At 35.2% G+C, this 23,253-nt stretch overlaps 1 protein-coding gene across 3 annotated transcripts in view; it reads left to right on the forward strand.

Annotated features, from left to right (window-relative positions):
• The window catches only part of crebbpa (CREB binding protein a), an 86,496-nt gene that overhangs the window by 57,643 nt on the left and 5,600 nt on the right, over nucleotides 1-23,253 (forward strand). Inside the window, exons 6-25 of one of the 3 annotated variants that reach the window (XM_005161769.6) lie at nucleotides 3,838-4,092; nucleotides 5,835-5,922; nucleotides 6,013-6,150; nucleotides 6,275-6,392; nucleotides 6,487-6,658; nucleotides 6,769-6,831; nucleotides 8,408-8,520; nucleotides 9,139-9,318; nucleotides 9,416-9,664; nucleotides 12,160-12,306; nucleotides 12,741-12,921; nucleotides 13,034-13,152; nucleotides 14,700-14,939; nucleotides 16,642-16,730; nucleotides 19,151-19,231; nucleotides 19,354-19,410; nucleotides 19,848-19,925; nucleotides 20,042-20,109; nucleotides 22,702-22,852; nucleotides 23,095-23,241. In XM_005161769.6, the coding sequence (XP_005161826.1) occupies nucleotides 3,838-4,092; nucleotides 5,835-5,922; nucleotides 6,013-6,150; nucleotides 6,275-6,392; nucleotides 6,487-6,658; nucleotides 6,769-6,831; nucleotides 8,408-8,520; nucleotides 9,139-9,318; nucleotides 9,416-9,664; nucleotides 12,160-12,306; nucleotides 12,741-12,921; nucleotides 13,034-13,152; nucleotides 14,700-14,939; nucleotides 16,642-16,730; nucleotides 19,151-19,231; nucleotides 19,354-19,410; nucleotides 19,848-19,925; nucleotides 20,042-20,109; nucleotides 22,702-22,852; nucleotides 23,095-23,241 (2,734 nt within the window). The remainder of the gene's footprint in view (nucleotides 1-3,837; nucleotides 4,093-5,834; nucleotides 5,923-6,012; nucleotides 6,151-6,274; nucleotides 6,393-6,486; nucleotides 6,659-6,768; nucleotides 6,832-8,407; nucleotides 8,521-9,138; nucleotides 9,319-9,415; nucleotides 9,665-12,159; nucleotides 12,307-12,740; nucleotides 12,922-13,033; nucleotides 13,153-14,699; nucleotides 14,940-16,641; nucleotides 16,731-19,150; nucleotides 19,232-19,353; nucleotides 19,411-19,847; nucleotides 19,926-20,041; nucleotides 20,110-22,701; nucleotides 22,853-23,094; nucleotides 23,242-23,253) is intronic. The other 2 variants (XM_005161770.6, XM_005161771.6) reach the window with 2 other exon arrangements.

Genomic DNA, 23,253 nt, shown 5'->3' on the forward strand with positions numbered 1-23,253 from the left:
AATATTAATTTATACTGACAAAGGGCAGAGCATTGTTGAATAACTACTAAGAGATTTCAGCTGCTGTCTGGGCTTTCACTGCCTTTCTACAGCTCCCTTTCTCTTATTTCATTTTATCATTTATAACTTAATTTGTAAACTACTTGGGTTTGTTTTCTTTGCATATATGGATGTCTTTGTTACCAACATCCGGGGAAAATTTCAAGTCAACAACACCTTTAGAAATATGTTTTCAGAGAAAAATGGTGACGTGTTCAATACTTATTTTCCCTGCTCTATTTATTCACATACATCTCACATTTGAGTTTGTGTATGTTTCTGTCCTACTTTTCTATCTAATCATAAACACGATGTTGAATCATGCTAGAGACATGCTATCACCACACAAAAATATATAAGCTTGCTACGTGACAAAAGATAAATGCTAAACCATGTTGGAAATGTTAAGAATGTCCATAAACGCTGTGCTAGCAGTATGTGCTATCATGTTTAAAGCATGCCAGCAACGTTAAGACATTTTTCCATTATTAAAGGCGCAATTTTGCATCATGTTTCATTAAAAACAGTGTTATATATTTTGCTGACATCTGTACTTGCTTTATCCAATAGACCCAAGATTTTATGAGGACGCTTAACCTGACCTCAGATCAGATTGACAAATTTGTAGACATTTTAATGAGACATTTGTGAATGGAAAATGAATAATAATTATTATTAGTTTAACAGAGCCCAGGATTGAACAAACAATGCATGAGCCTTCAAAATGTATAAATGAACGCGTATTATGAGAACACTTAATATTTAATGAAATCAGTCCATTTATAGGTTATACTTTCAATTTAAAGTTTGAAATGTGTTTGAAAAAGTCAATTGTAATGCCCTTTGCTTGATTTTTCTTGCTTCTCTAGCATGTGCTTTTCCTCGTTTATCCTATCACTAGTGAAACCATGGTGGAAACACAGCTCAGTTTTTATCAATCCATCCATGCATCCATCCATTCATTCACGCATCCATCCATGCATAGGCTTTAATTAAATGTTAAACTATGGTAGGCGTTCTCAAGCAGCTTTGTCTACAGACCCAGTTGAGTATCTGCATGTGTGTGTGTTTGCTCAGAGTGTGTGTAGGGGAGGTTCTGGAGAGACGAGGCAAACGCTGCGGAGCAGTGACTCATTAAAATCTCACAGTTACAGCTCCAGCAAACCTGCAAACTGCCTCTCGCTCTGCCAAGCGTCTCTCATCATGACTGCGAGTGTGCTAAAGTGTTTGTTTTTGCACTCTGGGATTTACATGCTGGAGAGTCGCCACTGAGATATTTCTTCTCATGCAAATGGCGTCTCGGGCCCCCTTGACTTCCCCTGGTTTTTCCATGTTTTATAGATGAATAGTGTGCTTTTTTTTTCCCAGACTGCAGCATTATTTGTTTTTTCATTTCTGTGTTGATGGACAGATTCTGCCAAATGTTGTAGCCAGAGTCAGGCTACTTTTACGCTAGTGTGTTTTCACTTTAAAATAACACAACTTTTGCTATAGTTACGCATCTTATCCACAATACTCCAGAGTTTTTGACCCTCAAAAGGGAGACTTAGGCAAATGCTGAATGTTCTGTTTTCGTTGTTGTCTTTCAGTGCAGTAGATGGGCCAAAACATAGACTAAAGGCTGGTTTATAATTCTGCATCGTGTAATCGCTGTGACCCATGGCACATGCTTTATGCATAGTCGTGCACTTATACTTCTGCATGCTGTTTGTGTTGCTCTGCAGAGACGTTAGCTGGGGGTTTTATATTCCTCTGTTTCGAGTTTCTTCACTGGTGTTTTGTTTTTTTCTGAACGCTACCGTAATGTACAAGTAGCTAAAACTCACTTATTCAGAGGCAGGAAACTGCGGATGTGCAAGAACTTTAATCATATGTTAAACAGAAAACAAAAGTTTCCATCTGGAGCTCCTTCACGGGACTCCACACTTGTAAACACTCGCTCCATCACAGCTCTCGGCCCCATCCACACTTGACACCATTACCAAGCTGACCAATCACTGAGCTTGTGCCATGTAGTTACATTTTTTTGAGAAATGTGCATTAGCAAGGGCTATGCATATGTGCTAAGTCTTAGTTATAAATCAGTTTTAATTGGGTGGTCTTAATCATCACATATCTTGTAATTTAAAATCCCAGCCTGCAGTCAAACAAACATATTTTATTATTTGTATAAAAGTTTGAATAGTCAGTCAGTGTTGGTTGCATTGCCAAATAATGATGCTTTATATGGATACTGCAATACGAATAGAGAAAACATCAAAGTTTTTTATCAAATTTGCAAAAAAAAAAATGGTAGCATTCCTTCTGAATGGAAAATTTTTTATTAGCCTAGTATACTCGATCTATGTAGTTCATAATGAATGCCATTATAACTTGCAATTGTCTTTAAATTTTTCCCTTTTGTCCCTTAAATTTTTTATTATATTGTTTACATCTGAATAAAAATGAACATTTGCTAACAACGTTGACATTTCTGGCAACATCATGAAGTGCTTTTAAATATGTGGTTCAATTATATGCTTCAACTGAATTTCAACCGAAACATGAAGAGATTGTGAGATATAGAGTAGCTCCTCCCTCTTTTAAGAAACATCCAATAGTTTGGTTTACATCACAACTGATTTTAGTAATACAGCATACAGCGTAATGCATTCCTAATATCAATCTGCGATATTTCAGTTTTTTTTTTTTTTTTCAATTCTTTATACAGCTAACATTTAATTAGAAGAATTTGTTACAAACTTGCCTTTTTGCTCTCTCAATGCAATTCATGAGTTGTTTAGTAGAATATTATTAAAGTAGTTTTATTTAATAATTTTATATGGACTACAATTTTTGAACTGTTGTTTTAAAACTGCTATAGTGTGGATGGAGATTCTTTCTGAAATTAGGTGAAAGCGGCAGTATGGATGAGGATTGTTTTAATTTTAAAAAGCTGTGTTAAAGCACACCTATGATGCAAAATCAACTTTTGTAAGCGTTTTGAGTAGAACTGTGTGTAGGTATAAAGTGTCCACTGTCATATTAGAGTGATATAAACACAGTTGTTCCCTTTTTTAATTTTCTAATGTTAAAATGGGATTCAAATCCTAGTAAATTTGATGTAGGAATGTGGTTTACCTCGCCCACCGAATTGATTGACATGCGCATATTAACATATCTATGTAAAAACACACACAAACATGTTCACAGGACAGGATTTGCAAAGAAACTGGTATTCAAAAGGCTGTTCCAATTCTCTGTGATCGGCTGCACCTCAAGAATGAGCATAAGTTTGTAATAAAGTTTGGACAGTAAAATTACCATGTAATTCATAATTGCATGTGTGTGTGTGTGTGTGTGTACTACAAACTTTGTAACAAATTTTTGTGACTCATCATTTCAGAAAGGCTTGAATAAACGCCCCCACAAATACAGCAAATAAACTTACTTGGTATTTTTGACTAATGAGCTGGTTTTTGGCTTTATCCGTGTCTATCAATGTCACTGACTACTGTCAATCTGACGTAGTGCATGAGAAGCAAACACTTGTGGAAATGGTGGTAAGGGAAAACCAGCTCATTTGCATTTAAACGCACAGGCTACAAAAACAGCTACACTTTACTCTGCATTGTTTATTAAATGATCTGATGAGTGTTTTGAGCTGGAACTTTAGACATTCTGGAGACACCAAATACTTATTTTACGTCTTAAAACAGGGGTAAAATAGGAGCCCTTTTGAAACGAGAATAAAATACAAATAGCTTTATAGAGTTATATGCATGCGTCCTCTTCTAACATCTCTTTTTTGCATTACAGCAATGCTGAGTCCCCCAAACGCTAGTCTACAAACCCCCATTGGGTCTGTCGGCACGGGGCAGCAGACTGCGCCCGCTCTGCCCAGCTCCACACCCATCGACCCAAGCTCCATGCGGCGGGCGTATGCTGCCCTCGGCCTCCCCTACAGCAATCAGAACCCCACACAGACCCAGTCCCCCACGCAGACACAGGGCCCCGGACAGACAACGGCACAGACACCACACCAGCAGCCAATGAGATCCATCAATGCACTTGGTAAGCATGCATTTGTATTGCTATTAATAATAAAGAATCAGTGTTGGTAGTAATGGGTATTTAGACATACAGTTGAAGTCAATTATTAACCCCCCTGAATTATTAACCTCCATGTTTATTTTTTCCCCCAATTTCTGTTTAATGGAGTTTCCTTAAACATATTTCTAAATATAGTAGTTTAATTTCTAATAATTGATTTATTTTATCTTTGTCATGATGACAGTAAATAATATTTGACTAGATATTTTTTCAAGAGTCTTCTATACAGTTTAAAGTGACATTTAAAGGCTTAACTAGGTTAGTTAGGTTAACTAGGCAGGTTAGGGTAATTAGGCAAGTTATTGTATAACAATGGTTTGTTCTGTTGATGGTTTGACTATCGAAAAAAATATAGCTTTAAGGAGATAATTTTGACCATAAAATGATTTTTAAAAAAATTTAAAACACCTTTTATTCTAGCTGAAATAAAACAAATAAGACTTTCTTCAGAAGAAAAAATATTATCAGACATATTATGAAAATCCTTGCTATGTTAAACATAGTTTGGGATATATTTAAAAAATATAAAGTAGGCTAATAATTCTCACTTTAACAGTACATGTACACACATGGATTTTTATTTGTAATCTGTAGTGTTTATGCATTGGAGATTTTGTTTGAATATTTAATACATAAAGCTAATGTAGTAATAATATAGATGATAATAAATATTTTGTAATATAAAGGAGAGATAAATGGGCCAATTGAAAAGATTATTAACATATCATATTTTTAAATAAGATATTTTTTTAAGATTTATGTATTAATTAATTTTACAACATGTTTCAATTATAAGATAAATGTTTAATTGTAAATACTTATTTAAATTGCGTGCGTGCGTGCGTGCGTGCGTGCGTGCGTGCGTGCGTGCCTGCCTGCCTTCCTGCCTGCCTGCCTTCCTGCCTGCCTGCCTGCGTGCGTGCGTGCGTGTGTGTGTGTGTAATGTATAAATAAAAACGGTTGTTGTTATATTGATATTACCATTCATACGTACATTTACATTAAATACATACATTTAGAAATAGTTTAAATGTTCTTATTTGTAAAAAAGGAAAAGATTTCATTTTCACTATTATGGAGTATAAGTAAAAAAAAATCCATTAATTTGTTAATAAAATACTTTGTTTGTTTTTATTATTAGATATAATTAGTATAAATAAAGTCTGCAAATATTACAAAAATGCATTACTCAGCATAATTGAGTACATCCCATTTAGAAAAATGTATATTTTTGTCCATTTCTCAGTAAATCTAGCCAATATAGTTTAGTGCATTTGAATAAAACAAATTTATTAAACATATATATTAACTGAAATAATATTTTAGTCACCAAAAATCTTTAGAAATAAAAAAAAATACATTTAAATACAAGTGAAGTATTGCATCAACAAAATACCAAAAATGTATCCAATTTGTTGATTCTTTAACACATTTTTGACCATTATCGAAAGTTTTTTTTTTTTTGTTGTTGTTGTTGTTGTTAGCTTTTCCTTCAGTACTGACTAATCTAATGTACATGCACAAATATAATACTGTAAAGCATCTTGGAAAAAAAAACTGTTAATGGAGAGATCTGTGAGGAGTAAACTCGTATATGCTGAGTACTGTATAAGCTAAAATAATATATATTAAATGTTATACATTACAGACATTAACAGAATAACATGTTATTCAATTTATAATATATTATTATTTTGGTCCAGGAGGAGGTCAGTTGAACCCAATCGGCGTACCGACATCCGAACAGGCTAAGCTGCTCCCAGATGGCACCATGCCATCAACCCTTAACAAGTATGACATGAAAACACAAGCCGAATCTCACCATCAAGCTCAGAATTTATGATTTTTCTGACAGAGTCTCCTCTGTTTCTCCTCGCGCAGTCCGGTGATGCCAGACGGCTCTACAGTAGGCAATCTGAGTAACCTGCCCACTGCGGCCCCTCTGTCAGCCACCGGTGTGAGGAAAGCCTGGCATGAGCACGTCACTCAGGACCTCCGCAATCACCTTGTACACAAACTGTCAGTAATCACTGCTCTTAATGTACACACACACAGTTGCAAATAAAAATATTCATTATACATTCATTAGTATGAGGGTTGAGTCACTTTAAATAAAGCAGTCCTGCTTTCTGTGTGTGTTTAGGGTTCAGGCCATCTTCCCCACACCAGACCCTGCTGCCCTGAAGGACCGACGAATGGAGAACTTGGTGGCGTACGCACGAAAAGTGGAAGGGGACATGTACGAGTCCGCCAACAGCAGGGTTAGCCAGAAAGATAATATCTCATCCTAAAAGCCAATGAAGTGTGTATTCTGAAATTCTGCATTGTTTTACAAATGTCTGTGTTTTTCTAAAGGACGAGTACTATCACTTTCTGGCAGAGAAGATCTATAAGATCCAGAAAGAGCTGGAAGAGAAGAGAAGGTCACGGTTGCAGAAGCAGATCATCAACCAGACGTCTATGACTGCAACAGGACAGCAGCCATCAGCCCTCAACCAGCCTAATGTCATGGGACCGCGGCCACAGAGTGAGTCTCTTAAAAACACACACACACACACACACACACACACACACACACACACCAGTGCACACAAGTTGCTGATTTGAATCTCATTTCATCTAATGCTTCTTTTTCAGATGGACCCGTGCCTATGCCCAATGTGCCAAATCAGATCCTGAATCGCATGCAGGTGTCTCAAGGTATGTTACTAGTTCCAATAGACCATTTTCACAGTTTGAGGTTTTTCAGCAGCAGAAGTCATCATAGTTGGGTAAACTTGGAGCACAGCAATAGGAGAGTACAACATGTATATTTTCTATAATCCTATTTGCTAAAATAATAAAGGAAAAACAAAAAAATTGTGACCAAGTCTTTCAGAAAAGGAAAAAAATAGGGTGAGACTGATAACGGCAGCCAGAAGAGAGAACAACATCAAATTTACTGTCCCACTCATAGACACTACGTTAAAAACGCATCGCATATGCAGTCATTTGATTTAAAGATGATATAATGCAAACATAAATACGTGCACATGTACATACTTTTTTAGAATAAAAAAAAAAAAAAAGATTTTTTTAAATAAAAATGTTTAACCACTCTCTTGAGGTGGTTTTGGACTTGAGGGTTAATGCAAATAATGGAAGATGGAAATGCATTTGCAGAATAAAATCTGACCTAATAAACATTACACCCATGTGACTGAATCTCTATTATGCTTGCCTTGTTTACTCTTAGTTGCTAGGTTACCAATACCGCAGTCGGCTGTTTTTCTTTACTTTTTTGTGTGAACTTTGAAAATATTTGCTTCACATTAGGATGTAAAATCAGCTTATGTGCTTATTAAGGCCCTGATATATTTATAGAAAACTTTTTATTAATTTGGTTATTTTAAAAGATGTTCAAAATGCCGCTACAATAATATACTGCTAGCAAATGTCCTAATGCTGCCCACAATTCTTAAAATTAGATTTAGGGCGTGTCTCCACCGAAGCATTGTTGCACAACTGAAAACTTTCAATAACGCTCAGCTGTTAACCCTTCTCTTACTGTTCTTTTTAAAAATGTAAAAAAAAAAAAAAACATGGGTCAGAAAATCATGATGTTCATTTTAAGCAAAAAAGGTGATACTTAGCTTATCTATTGTCTTGCAGCTTTATTTTATCTTGTGCTTGTTGAAGGTTATAAACAGAGATCAGAGCAAGCTTCAAGTGGTGGGACTTGAGCTCCAAGTGGAGTGTATAAACTTTGAGTTTTCATTTATATAATGTCTTCTACAGGACACAGAGTCCAGCCTGTTGTGTTTTATTAACAACTGCTACACCCATATCAATTTTAAACCCTGGTCATCCAGCCTATTTGCAGTGTAGTCCTTCAACACTTGGAAGTCTCCGGGCTGCAGGGAAACGTACTTGTGTAATGGACTTTCCCGGTAGTTGTTTTTAATGACGGATGTCTCATTTCGATGGACTGAACAGTGAAAATCAACCAAAAAGTGTTTCATGTCCACACCCACTTATTACATCATTACCACAGACCAACAGCATTTCAAAAATGTTCCAAACTTTTTTAGTTTGCTGTGGCGAGTTGTATTGAACACCTAAAAAACAATTTGGTCTGAAAAGAAGTTACAAATTCATTCCTTGATTTAGCTTGTACGTTGGATTCTTTTAGTTGCAAATGTCAGTGAAATGTTCACACAGCTTCTAGGTTATTTCTCTACTCTAAACAAACAAATCTGCATTATATTTATTATTTTTGATGTTTTTTTTCCAACAGGGATGAATCCATTTAGTGCAATGTCCAATGTGCCGATGTCTCAGGCTCCCATGGGAACACGTGCCGCCTCTCCGATCAACCATCAACAGATCAACATGAACCAAGTCCCAACAGTCAGTCTTTACTTGTGCTCTTTTTGATTTTATTCTTTGCTAAGCATGTTATTGTCAAATTTTCCTGTTACAATAATTATAAGATATTAAGTTAGTAAAAAATGTTACTTGACTAAACAGTACTAAATGGGACTAAAGTATTTGTAGATGGGACTAAATTCCTTCATGGTAGATGTACATGTTCAAAATAAACACATTTTTCAGACAAGTTAACTTTTATAATTAAATAAGTTTTTATAATGCATTACCATCAACAGGGAGCAAAACTATTGCTAATATCTATTGCCTACAGAACTTGTGACATTTAATGTTTGTTTCAAAAAAGAGACATCAATTTTAAGTTCCATTTAAGAATAGTCACAAATGTTGATCTTAAAGCTTTGTTAAACATTAAATATGAAGTTTATATCACCTAAAGTTAATAAATACTTTATAACGAAGTTTCACTGTCTGGTTACTTTAATTACCTGTTATTTTAGCAAGCCTCAAAGTAAAGTGTTAACAAACAATAAGCCCATAAAGAGTCAATTAATCAGTTTTTATAGGAATGTCGTAGGCCAGATTAACATAACAATCTCCTCATATGAGCGTTTTACCTTGCCTGTCACTTTTTCACAGATGAACATGTCTCCAACACGAATTGCTCCAACGCAAGGGATGCTAGGAGCTCACGGAGGGAACATGGTCACGCAAACGCCCAACCAGACGCAGTTCATGACTCAACCACCGTTTCCTGCTACCACCAACACCATGAACGTCAACATGGGCCAGCCCAACTCGCAGACACCAGTTTCGCAGGTGCGTCATTGCACTCATATTCACCAGTGACGTCGTTAGGCACAATAGCTTCCCCTCTGAACATGTTTTGTCCCTGCTTGTGTGCCCCCTTCCCCAGCAGCAGCCGAACGCTAACCTCCCCCTGAATGCACTTGGCCCCTTGGGCCCTGCGCTAGGCTGCCCCACGCCCCCTCAGGCTCCACTGCGCGCCACACCGCCCCCCAACGCCACCGCCGCCAGCACCACTAACCTGCCAGCAGCACTGCAGCCCTCCACACCCACCCCCGCCCCTGCCCAGGCCACCCCGCCGCACATGCAGACCCAGGCTGAGCTGCCCATCCCTGGCCAGCAGCACCCTGGAACACCGGTGAGATCCGTCCTCCAGTGCCTGTTACAGGATATAGTGAGCATCCTGTAGCAAGATTTACTAAATAAAGTGAATTTGAGAGTTTCACCGGGTGTTAACATGCCTTCAGATTCATGTTTTATGTCCAGGGCTCATATACAGGATATATTATTGTTATACTCTAAATACTGTATTGATTAGATATGGGTTTGAGTAAAATATCAACATGTATTCTGTAAAGATTTGTTAACATTACTTTTAATTTGTGAGTTGTTTTGCAGGAAATTATAATTTCTTTGTGGTTGAAACTGTAGTTATTTATATTGATTTCATAATTCTAGGTGTTGTTTTATGTAAGCAGTAATATAAACACAGCTACATAAAATTGTGGCAGCTTTACAAAATGCTCTAAATGACAACCTTTTTGTTTCAAATTGGTAAGAAATTAGCAGGCAAGATTCGGCAAGTGGAGTTAAATGGGCTGCATTGCAGAATTAGATTAGATTCAACTTTATTATCATTACACACGTACAATTACAAGGCAACAAAATGCAGTTTAGATCTAGCCAGGTGTGCAATAGCAGCAAGTGCTGGATGTAGGTATAAATTATACGTGCAGTTGTTGAAAACTATGTGTAGTATTTACAGATGGATGTACCATGAACATAATATACAAGTCTTATATACTACAATGAGATAATTACAAATAGATGAACATACTGTACAGGTTGCTATTAATAATCGGGTATATGCAAATAGATACGAACATAATACGTTGGCTGTTATTTGCTATAAACAGGAATAACAAAAAGCTTCCTAGTAGGCATGGGCCTGTATTAGTTTGTGACGGTATAATAAACAGACAAAAATATCACTGTCTTTACGGTATCAAGTTATTTTGATTTACAGCTTTACTTTTGATTTACTTGGTAAAAAAAAAACAAAAAAAAATTCCCCATTGAACACAATAAACAGTATTTCATTTGACATTTTTCAATTTACAATTCACATTTATAATTTTTTGGAACAGTAAACAAGCTAAATAATTCAAATAAATCATTGACTTTTGTGAGCTTCATTAGCTTAAAAAACACAGATTTATTTACAATACATAAAAATACATTTAAAAAAAACCTTTACAGATACCTTAGGAACGGTATACCAGAAAAAATTTGCGTTTTAAAACCTTGTTTTTCAAACCACCGTAAACCTTGAAACCGGTTTTCGTCCCATGCCTAATACGTAGATATGTATATTATGCATTAACAAATTGACTGTGCTCAGCATATACGAGTACACCCCTTACAAATATCTCTTTTAAATTCATATTTTTAATAGGAAGCTATACAATATTATATTTGTACATGTACATTAGATTAGCCAGTACTGAAGCCAAATCTAGTGCTTATCTAACTAAATAACTTACAATAATGGTTCAAAAAGTAATACACCCAAGTTTATATGTTGTAGAAAAATATGAATTACAAATTTTAAAAAAGAGGGAAAAATCAAGAGAAACAAAAAAAATTAAACATTTTGTTGAAATTTTGTAGGTTGTAATTTAATTTTGCAATACTTTTCTTGAATTTAATTGTATTATCTTTGCATTTCTAAACATGTTTGGTGACTAAAATATTATTTTAATAAATATATCTGTTTAAAAAATCTCTTTTGTTTAAATGCAGCAAAAACATTGCCTATATTGACTAAGGAATGGATAAAAATATTCATTTTCAAAATGGGGTGTACTCAATTATGCTGAACACTGTGTATGTGTACTGGATATGTACATTTACATATGGAAATGTGTAGTGATTATGTCCTATATTAAGTGTGCAATATTAAATAGTGCAGGAAACCAGGCAAAAATAGAAGCAGCCATTCCAAATGGGGAGGCGGGATGTAGAAACACTGTGATGTAATAGAGGCCTATTTTAAAACTTGTTGTTTTTGCTAATTGGCTTTAATATAAGCTGTTTTAAGAAAAATTAGAGTTTTCAGTTCTAAAATTTAACTTGTGTTTGTTTCTGTAGTACAATGTCTTCTATGTTAAATGATTAAGGGAATTCAGACTTTTCAGTTCATGACCGCTTAAATATGCATGAACAGACTGAATGCATTGATTAAAATAGTGTAAAAGGTTTCAATGAGCATTTGCTTGCTTTTGTCACTTGCATTTTTGTATTTGTGTAGTAGTTTGCTAATCTGAACATCCAATCAGATTTATCCTATTTTATTAGTTGGTTTCAGTTAAACTAGTTTAGCATGCTCTGCAGGCTAGAAGGCAACCACTGGGGTCTTACTAGCATTGAACTGACTTCTTTTGGCTTAATGTTTAAAGTGAGCTGGCCTTTATTTATTTATTACAATTTTTGAAGCACATCTTTGACCTCAGAATTTGGAACAAAGCTGCACTGTAAAAATTAAATAAAATGGTGCCGTCTGCCTAAAATGGCAGTAATCATTCAGAAATAATACCATAATAAAGACAATAAATCTAATACTGTCTCTTTCAGACTGGTGAAAACCGTGTACCCACGCCAGCGTCAGCAGCCAGCACTGAGCTGCACTCCCAGCATGCTGTGCCTGACGTACCACCCAATGACACTAAAACAGAAGAGCAGGATTACGACATGGCCGTCAAAACAGAGCCCAGCACGGAGGTGCGTTTTTATGTTTTCAGTATTCACATAATAATAAATATTTCTCAAGCGCAAAATCAGCATTAGAATAACTTCTGAGGGTTTTTGTGACACTGAAGACAGGAGTAACAATGCTGAAAAATAAGTGGTGCCTTTAAAAACATCCTCATTTACTCTCCGTCCACTTGTTGAATCCTTCTGTTGAACAAAAGATGATATTTGAAGAATGTTGAAACCTGGTAGCCATTGACTTTCGTAGTATTTTTTGATTCTACTATTGATACCAATGGCCACCAGTTTCCAACATTTCTAAAAATATCTTCTTTCATGTTTAATAGAAAAGTCAAACATAAAGATTTGAAAAAAAAACTTGAGGGGGAATTAATAGTGGATACACTTTTGCCTCCTATTGAAAAAATACAATTGAATCTGATGATTGTATTGTGCACTGTCAGACAGAGGAAGACACAGGCTCACTGCTAGTCAAAAAGGAGGAGCAGGAGGGCTCGGAGGCCAAGCAGGAGCCAATGGAGACAGAGGACAAGAAGACTGACTTAAAGACGGAGACCAAAGAGGAGGATGAAAGCAAGACAAACGGCACAGCGTCCTCTTCACCGTCACAGTCTCGCAGGAAAAGTAGGAGCTCATATTGCTGTTTGTTTTCTACATATGTGCTCTTCAATTCTCTGTTCTCATAATCTGGATTTTCTTCATATCTTTTAATAATCACCTATTATGTTTTCCTTAGTCTTTAAGCCAGAAGAGTTGCGACAGGCTTTGATGCCCACCTTGGAGTCTCTGTACAGGCAGGATCCAGAGTCTCTGCCTTTCCGGCAGCCTGTGGACCCCATACTTCTAGGCATCCCTGTGAGTCTTTCATACACCTCATTTGGGCAACTTCTGGCTGTCAGTGAGCATCTGTCAGGCTAGATTGTTTAGTGTGTTCTTCAATTCACCTATCGTTGGGCTCATGTCAGCAGGAGTTCGCTCAATTCAGCATGGAGAAATGATGAAAGAGGGCGCTCTGATTGGCTGTTATGAATCAAAACAAAAGAACAAAAATTTGAAGTGATGAAACCAAGCAAATGACACAAGTCATGAAGGAACACAAAGCCCACACTTAAAGATCCCATAAAATTAAAAACATTGTGTAAGATGTTAGTATCAGTATTTTTAAAATTTTAGGATATCTATAAGCTAATGCGCACCAAAACAGACAAAATTTGCGTTAAGATATGAAAATGACATGAGCGTGTAAAGCTTGTAGTTTGTCACCAAATGACTCAACGGTTTTATTCACATCACCTCATAATTCAGTGTCTCATCAAATCTTGACCAGTCAAGTGCCCTCTAGTGTCTGACATGCATCGCCCCTTTCAAGACACTTCATATTTGATGCACTTGAGCTCAACCTCTCTCTCTGGCAGATCGCCTATTGGCTGTTTTTTTTTTTTAAGAGGAGTTACTTTCAATTTGTCGTACCCTCATCATGTTGAGATTGTCAAACATAGAATAAAAATACACATTTCAAAGCACTTCACGCGACCTTTAATTTATAAGCAGTCGATATGGATTGTCAGATATTTTTTTTATGTTGATGTGCTGAGTGACAAATTGAGAAAATAGTACATAAACAGAGCTTTGTTTACAGTTTACCAGTGCAAAACATTTTTATTTCATGGAATACACCCATGCTGTCTGCGAAATTGGTAACGAAAGTCATATTAAACAATCTGATGACATGCAGAGTATTTACATCATACAGTTAACACAATAGCTATGTAAAGCACTATTTCCATCCAATTAGTACATCCAAAGAGAGTAAATTCGTCAAAATAGGAATTTGCTGCAGTAGTAGACGCCACTGTGGACCTTTTTTCTTCTGTAATATATGACTTGCGCCTCAGAAGATAAAGATGAAACGCTGGGAGTTCCGGGAGGTAGTAATACTGACCTACTTTGACATTATTTGAGATTACTTTGAGATTTTACACTGACCAAAATTACATTCAAGATGGTTTGCAAATTGATTCATGCATTAATATCATCCCATCGCACCTATTTGTTGACACATGATCTGTTAAAGCAAAACCAGACTTTTTTGATGCACATACTGGAATTAATTCAGTACATGTTTCCATCATAGTTTGTGCATTTTTTGTATTGGTTGAAGTGTTTTTCCTATGCTGTTATCCTATGAATGTTTTTTTTTTTTTTTTTTTTTTTTTTACATTTCTATTAAGCATTTATTAATGCAATATTCCATAGTTTGTATAAAAATGGTTGCATGGAAACATAGCTAATGTGTTTAAAATAAATCTGAAAATTTACAGTGTAAACAGCCTATATGCCCAAGTGTAAATGCTTGTACGTTTGACTGTACTCTAAAGGTGATTTTATTTTCAATTCTTTAGGATTATTTTGATATCGTGAAGAACCCCATAGACCTGTCCACTATCAAGCGTAAGCTGGACACGGGTCAGTACCAGGAGCCCTGGCAGTACGTGGATGATGTGTGGCTGATGTTCAACAACGCCTGGCTATACAACAGGAAGACGTCACGCGTCTACAAGTACTGCTCCAAATTGGCGGAGGTGTTTGAACAGGAGATTGACCCCGTCATGCAGGGACTCGGGTACTGCTGCGGGCGGAAGGTCAGATCAACATTTATATTCACATGATATGCTGGCAAATTAAGTTCACCTAGCTAATGTATAATCAGGGTGTCCGCGGGCTCTTAAAAAGTATTGAAAAGTTTTAAATGCTGTTTTGCAAGGTATTGCATATTATGGAATTTTGGATTATGCAATGTGTGGCTGTATGCTAAAGAAGTTAGCCTGAATTAAATCTGCGAACATCAGGATGCTGTGTGGTTTATGAAATCAATAAAATTCTCCTAGATTTGACATCATGCTGCTTTGTTTACTGCAGTAATAGAGTCAACACCATTATTTCTGCAGTTCTATAGGTGCCAAACTGCTGAATTAGCTAGATTTAATAGACGTATATACAGTATATGCATAATGTTTTAGTTTTGGATTATTTTCTCATTTTAATGTTTAGTATACATACTGTAAGTTAAAATCTCCCCAGTGTTTCCAGTTGAAATATAAAGTGGTTATAAGGTCTTAAAATAAATGGAAAGAGTCTTAAAAATGGTCTTAAAAGTTATTAAATTTCACTTTATAACTTGATAATGTATGTTTGAAATGTAAAAATCGTAATCATGATAATCTTGATGATGATGATGATGATAATAATAATAATATTTATAATAATTATAATGTTCAAAAAGATGGATTTTAAAATTGTTATTGTGTAATAAATAGTTGCAATGATACAATAATAACAATTAAATATAATAATAAAAGTTATTATAATAAAACATAGTTTTACTAGTTATGATAAATTATGATATAATAATAGTTATAATAATAACAAAATAATTACAATAACTATAATATAATAATAATTTATACTATTATAATATAAATATTATTGTATACTATCTGGTTAAATAATTTTGCGCCACAAAGTACTACTTCTAATAAAAAATACTAATGAACAAATGAATGTATATTTTAAATGTTCCTGAATGACAAATGGTTTTACTGCAGTATTTACACACAAGTAATAATGATAATGAAGTGTAAGTCCATTCTCAGACATTGAATAATATTGTCATTACAAAGCAATTATAATAATGTGTTTTTCATGTAGTGTTCACATGATGGTGTAAATATAGTTCTAAAATATTAATAACCGTCAGCATCATGATAATGTGCAAGTTTATATATATATATATATATATATATATATATATATATATATATATATATATTTATTTATAGTTAATATAAATATATTTCCTTTAATAAATAATAATAATAAATTGTTGTCGTAATAATGTGCAAATAAATATATTATTATATTCTAAGTGGTTATATAACATCACTCCATAATAATAATAATATTATTATTATTATAAAAATTTTTACAAATAAATGTATGAAAAATAATGTAAAATGTTAAATATTAAAAATGTCTGTCCCTAAAGATTAATTCGAATTTTTTATAATATAATGTATTAAAAGTGCAGTTAAATGCATGTAAATTAAATACAAATCCTAACAATATCTGTCCACAAAGATTTATAGTAATAATAAGAAGAATATTAATAATAATAATGTTGAGGATGGAAAAAGATACTTTCAGCAGCCTCATGTTTTCAGTGCTACTATTAAAGAACCTTCATTTGTTGGCAAACTTTTGTACTTCTGTACACAAACTAGCCATAATGTATTTCCTAGTCATATTTCATACACCACTGACCTCTCCTGTCTTTCTCTCCCACAGTACGAGTTTTCTCCTCAGACGCTGTGCTGTTACGGCAAGCAGCTCTGCACAATACCCCGAGACGGCACTTACTACAGTTATCAGAACAGGTGAGATGCTCAAACTGTCAGTCATGCTGTCAGTCACAGCCTTAGGAAGACGTGTGGTTTGGCACAAAGCGATCACTGTATCTGAGATTGGCCAGATCAAACATTGGCATTAACATGCTAGCACAGTTGACTCTCAGCCTGTTCATACGTGTTTGCTAAGCCTGTTCGCTCCTTCACAGCCCCTTCTTCCCTGCTTTTTCTCTTTCTTTATGGTTACCCTGCTTGAAGTCTCCAGCCAGTCCTCATTTATTGGCAGTTGTGATATTTGCACTGGCACAATTATTAGTTTTTTTTTTTTTTTTTTTAACACTGTGAATTGGCTGATTACTCATGACAGGCTCCCTTGCGGCCCCTGCAGTACACACTGGGTCATTACAAGATTTAAAAATAAGCTGATTGGCACATATACACACTCAAATGCTCACATCCACTGCCCAATTTATGAGTTTAGTCGACTTTTATGTTATATGCATATTAAAATTATTTTCTGCTTAGTTTATATTCATAAGAATGTATGTATAATGACAATGGTCAAATAGCATGACATTTAGGAAATTTTCATATGAATAGTTAAGATGCAAAAACTTCTAAATGCAGTCTGAAATATTCTCCTAAAATGAGCATTTTTCTCAACCTGCTACGTTTATGTCCAGTTATTTAACTTTAAAGGCAATGAAAAGAACTTATTCATCAGTATAACAGCCAAATTACTGAGCCTACCCACAAGATTCAGAGAAAAATGCTCATTTGATAAAAGAAAATATCAAATGGCATTAAGAGCATTTTTCATCTAAACTCTGACATTTTAAACATTTATTCATCTTCCTGACATTTTAAATCCTTATGAAATGATTCATTTTCAAATTAAGATTTTTCTTAATAAAAACTAAAAGACATCTGTCCCTCTATTTAAAGGCAATGCATCAAAAAGAGATTAAAAAACAGCATATCAAATATGCATGGTTGTTTAATTTGATTTAATTTGGACTTCCTTTTTCATATATTAACATTGATCAGCAAAGTTAATTGCATTTAAATCATGTGTGATTGACATTTAAGAACCAATGAGGTTTAATCTCACATAGGGTTTGGTGTGATTTGGGTCTTCTGTGATACTGTTGTCAAATTGATGCCTGGGCCGATACTTAAAAAATAGAGCCTCAAAACGGTGTTGGTGCTACCATTATGCAATGGTATTTTATTGAAATAAATATTTAAATTGAACAATACTGTTTAAAATATTTATTTCAAATGAGCTGAAACACAATTCTTGTTGATTTAAAAAAAAAATTGTTTTATGTTCAATCCACGCAATTTTAAGTTGAATAATTAATCGATTTGTGTTGAAACACAATGAAAGCCTGCATTTTTACAATAAATATAATAATCATTTAAAGTATACATAAATATAAAAAGTTCAAGAAATAAAAAACAACAAGAAGTAAATAAAACATTAAAATGTCAAATGAACCTAATCCTCCTTGACTTACTACAACAATTTAATGCTTACAGAACTAGTGAAGCAGTACGTGTTCTTGATCTGATATAAACCAGCTTTTGCAGAAATATGACCTTATGTGTCCCATTAGCTGATGTCCATTATTACCTTTACACGTGCACTTGTCAACTTATAGCATCTAGGGTTATTGCTAGTCATTTATGATGATTATTTGTCAATGAATCTCTAGCCTAAATCTGTTCACCATAAATTGAATGTGTGTCTTTGAAAGATTTGTATTAAACAGTTTCTTTCATTTCAGTTTAATACTGCCTCATAATTTTTTGATAGTGGGACAGATTTGAGCATTGAAATTAAGGAAAATATATATTTCAGATTAAACTAAAATATATTAATTTTTGCTCCACGGATCAGCAAAGTTGTTTAAAACAAGTAAATGATGACTTAAGGCAAAATTATTAGCCATGATGTGAAGTTTAACAGCAATTTTTCCACAGTATTTGCTATTATATATTTCTTCTGGATAAATTTGGATTTTGTTAAAGTTGATGGGAATTAAAAGTATAAATTTTGTAAACAAAAATAAATAATAATAATAAAAATAATTAATATTATTATTATTATTTAAGGTCAATAATATTAGCCGCCATACGTGTTTTTTCCCATTGATTACAGAAGAAACCACTGTTGTCCAAAGACTTGCCTATTACCCTAACTTGCCTAGTTACCCTAATTATTACTGGTATCTTGCAAAATACTTTAGACAAAGACAAAAAAAAAATGTTTTTAGAAATTAGTTGTTAAAACTTTTATATTAAGAAATTTGTTGGAAAAAAAAGAGAAAATTTGAAAGAGTTTTAATAATTTTGCCTGCAAGTATATATAATCACAATTTTGTTGCATGTGTGTCTGTATTTTTAATTTAGATATTTATGAATCATCTGTGTTGTAACTTTATTAGATATCATTTCTGTGAGAAATGCTTCAATGAGATCCAGGGAGACAGCGTGACGCTAGGAGATGATCCTGCTCAGCCTCAGACGTAAGTCACTGTTTTCTTTCTCTTTTGATGGTCTTGATGGATAGTGATATTAGTATATTATTATTATGTAATTTAAATGTTCAGAATATCTGATAATTAATGTTGGATCTCTGTTTTCTTAGCATGATCTCTAAAGACCAGTTTGAAAGAAAGAAGAACGACACATTAGATCCTGAGCCGTAAGTAACTGTTTCCACTATCGAGACTCCATCATGCAGCACATGCTTTAATAGTAGAGCCACTATTGGTCACTATTGCCTCACTCTGGACTAGTTATATTTCATAATAACTTCTGCTTAGTGGCGCCTCCTGGCGTGAACAAAATAAGAGAATGGAGAAACACCCACCACACAAACATAACTGTACAGTCTGCAAGTATCCCTGTTATCCTGAAGTTGTCCAAGTCCACACCTCCTACAAAGGCGCAGTTGCATTGGCCCGCTTGCGAATGCGTAAGAACTGGAGGAATAGAAAATGAATGGTGTGTTTCATCTGAACTACCTGCGCTTTGCAGTTAGCAACTACACAATCAGACATTTGGTGACGCACAAGCTGGCAGGAGACCGAGCTTTTGAATTTTTCATATGCCCAATTAAGCCGCTTTTCTACCCCTTAGGTTTGTTGAATGTAAAGATTGCGGGCGGAAGATGCATCAGATTTGTGTCCTGCATTATGAAGTCATTTGGCCTTCAGGGTGAGTTTGAAAACACCTCAGAGCAAACCGTGTTGCTTTGATATCGATTCTAATGCCATGCAGGAAGCCAGGACTAATGAGCATCTCTCTCTCTCTCTCTCTCTCTCCCTCTGCAGTTTCATCTGCGATAACTGTTTGAAAAAGAGTGCAAAGTCAAGAAAGGAAAACAAGTTTACGGCAAAGAGTAAGTAATAGGTTTGTTCTTGTTATGCATTCATTTTTGACAGATACAGAAAATTTGATTGTTGACTCATCCTCGTGCAGTTAAAGTTTTATTTATCATCTAAACTTGAGAGATTAAAAATCCACAAAACCAAAATGAATCCTTTATGATAAATCATAAAAGTAATTCCTACATATTTTGTGTTTATGCCATATTTAAGCAAACACATCTGTGCTTTTGTTTTATCATGTTTGATGGTACAATTAGTCAGGTTTCTAACTAAGTGTTAGTTCACCCAAAAATAAACATTTTGTCATTACTTTCTCACTCTCATGTCCTTTTATTCCCTTGAGACCTCTGTTCATCTTCTGGGTAAGGTTGCACCAGCTGATCGTAAGTTCTTATTTAAACTTTAACATAAAGTTGAAACTAGGGGCTTAGTAACTACTAGCCTAGTTTGTAACTAAATTTGTTCTTTCTTCGGTGGCACCTCATGTTCTTAAGGCAGACCATAGTTAGTAGGTCGTAAGCTCTCTGTAAAGTCATTCGTATTCGAACTGAATGACGTAATATCAAAAAAAAAAGCGTTTAAATGGTTAAACTACTTTAAAAATATGTAACTAATGCATCTATATATAACTGTCCTATGAAAATGAAATGATAAATCTTTTATAGCACATTAAATTACAGTCAGTCACTAAAAACAGATGACGCGCACATCTGCATTGCGAGCATGTGAATGCATGTGAAATACACTAAGTTATCAAATCATTACTTTACATTTTTGAGAAAAGTGCAGTGTGAAAACTCATTTAAATTGGTGGACACAATTAACACAAAACACTCCTTGAAATAAAACTAAACTCTTCTTTCACAAACTGTAACAAATGCAAGATTTTAGAGGAAAATAAGACTAAGAGTAAAGGGAGATCATTCTTCATTATCATCACAAACTTCTTAATGTAAACTAATCTCGCTGTCATTTCTTTTCTGTCATTTCATTTCATTACACATTGGGAAGGCTGCAGTAAATATTTAGTTGAAACGCAGCGTTACGTTTAAACTAAATTCAGTGGTGTGACATACAAAAAATATTTAGTAATGTGTTAGTTGTAACGTAGTGTCCCTTTAAGTTACAACTAGGCTATGTTTTAACTTGCGCACTGCTGGTGCAACCAGCCCCTGAACACAAATCAAGATATTTAGATGAAATCTGACAGTTCTCTTATCCTTCATAGACGGCAACGATCCTGAGATGTTTAGAGTTCAGAAAAGAAACCAAAAATATTGTCAAAACATTTCTTGTGACTTCAGTAGTTGAACTGTTATCACACAGTGCTCCAAGACCATACTGCCCTAGATATAGGCAAAATATAATAATCAAGAATTATTATTATTTTTTTTTTTGGTCACTCAAAAGTGTTTTTGGTGCTTTGTATTTACATGTACATTACATGTATGCATTTAGCAGATCCTTTCATCTAAAGCAACTTACACCCACCCCTAAACACACATCTGAGGAGCAGTTGGCAGTTCACTGCCGGTTCACTGCCTTGCTTAGAGGAATCACCTCAGCTGTGGTAATCCCTGCTGGTACCTGGACTTGAACCTGCAACATTTGGATTGTGAATCTAACTCTCTAACCATTAGACCACGAGTGCCATTACAACGTATGGTTACATACATGGAATTGCTCCTGTTGTCTGTGGAGGATAAGAGAGCTCTCAGTTTTTTATTGAAAGTATCTTGATTTGTGTTCTGAATATAAAGGTCTTATGCGGTGTTCACACCAGACACGGAACGAGCAAATAAACTGGGTTAGATAGACGCGTAAACATTTTAAGTATATTCGCTTCATTTGTGTGTCTAATTTGCTTCATTCTTGCTTCAAATTCACTTCCCAATAGATGCGGATTCGCATCATGGACAGGGCTTCTGTCTGCCTGGTGACTCTAGCTTCGTTGCTAAATGGCTAGCATGGATTTCATTAAGATAGTAGCTGTGGTTTATGAGCTTTAAGACCGCGCCATGTCTGTGTGCACTAAATCCATTCAGAGGTGCACCCAGCTCTGTGAGTTCATCAACTCCTCCACAAATTATACCTGGATGATGGAGGCTTTCAGCAGTGCTTCAGACTGAGCTGAGCCCAGTTTTAAGAACTGTTGTCCAGTGTCAGCAAGAGGATTTTCACTGGGCACACCAACAACAGGCGCTACATCATAATCGCGTCCCTACAAGAGAAAGCTTCTGATCAGTTAACGCAGCGTGAATGTCTGCAGAAGTTCAGATTTCGTCAAACAAGCAAAACAGTCAACTCACTCTGCTGCTTCATTCGCGCGAATCGCAGCGTTCGTGCCATCTTATTCATGTGAAACACGTCTGTGTGGATGTCTATTCGTGTTTTTGCATTAACATATTAAATCGGCAGCGCTTGATGCTTCATCCGCATCTGGTGTGAACGCAGAATTAGTGAATTGGAACAACTTGAAGGGAGAGTTATTACCTGAATTTTTATATTTGTGTGAACTAATCCTTCAAAAGTAGCATTATAAGTTTCATTAAAACTGTCACTTTGTAACTCTTTTGAGCTAAATATTGTCATCTCGGATCCAGGGTTGCAGTCAACGAGGTTAGGCACTTACATAGAGGATCGAGTGAACAAGTACTTGAAGAGGCAGAACCATCCGGAAGCTGGAGAGGTGTTTGTACGAGTAGTAGCCAGTTCAGACAAAACGGTGGAGGTCAAACCTGGCATGAAGGCCAAGTGAGTTTGCATTCATGCTTACCTCTTAATCTGCAGAGGACGCAAGTTTGGATGAAGAATCAATAAATGAGTTGGAATGATTGCTTTGTGTGTATGTGTAAAGGAAAGTATTACCATAGATTTGTTTGCCTGGTCAGAGTTTACCAGTATTGTTCATCAAACAAAATCTTGATTCTGTAGTGGTGTGCCAATGTTTGTGCTTTCAAAAGGTAAAGATGGCTTAATCCCCTGATTTGTTTCAGGTTTGTGGACACAGGAGAGATGATGGAGGCCTTCCCCTACAGAACCAAAGCACTTTTCGCCTTTGAGGAAATTGATGGAGTGGATGTGTGTTTTTTTGGCATGCACGTGCAAGAATACGGCTCTGATTGCCCTTTCCCTAACACCAGGTAAACTTTTAC

Source organism: Danio rerio, chromosome 22 (genome assembly GCF_049306965.1).
Source record: "Danio rerio strain Tuebingen ecotype United States chromosome 22, GRCz12tu, whole genome shotgun sequence".
Taxonomy (NCBI): domain Eukaryota; kingdom Metazoa; phylum Chordata; class Actinopteri; order Cypriniformes; family Danionidae; genus Danio; species Danio rerio.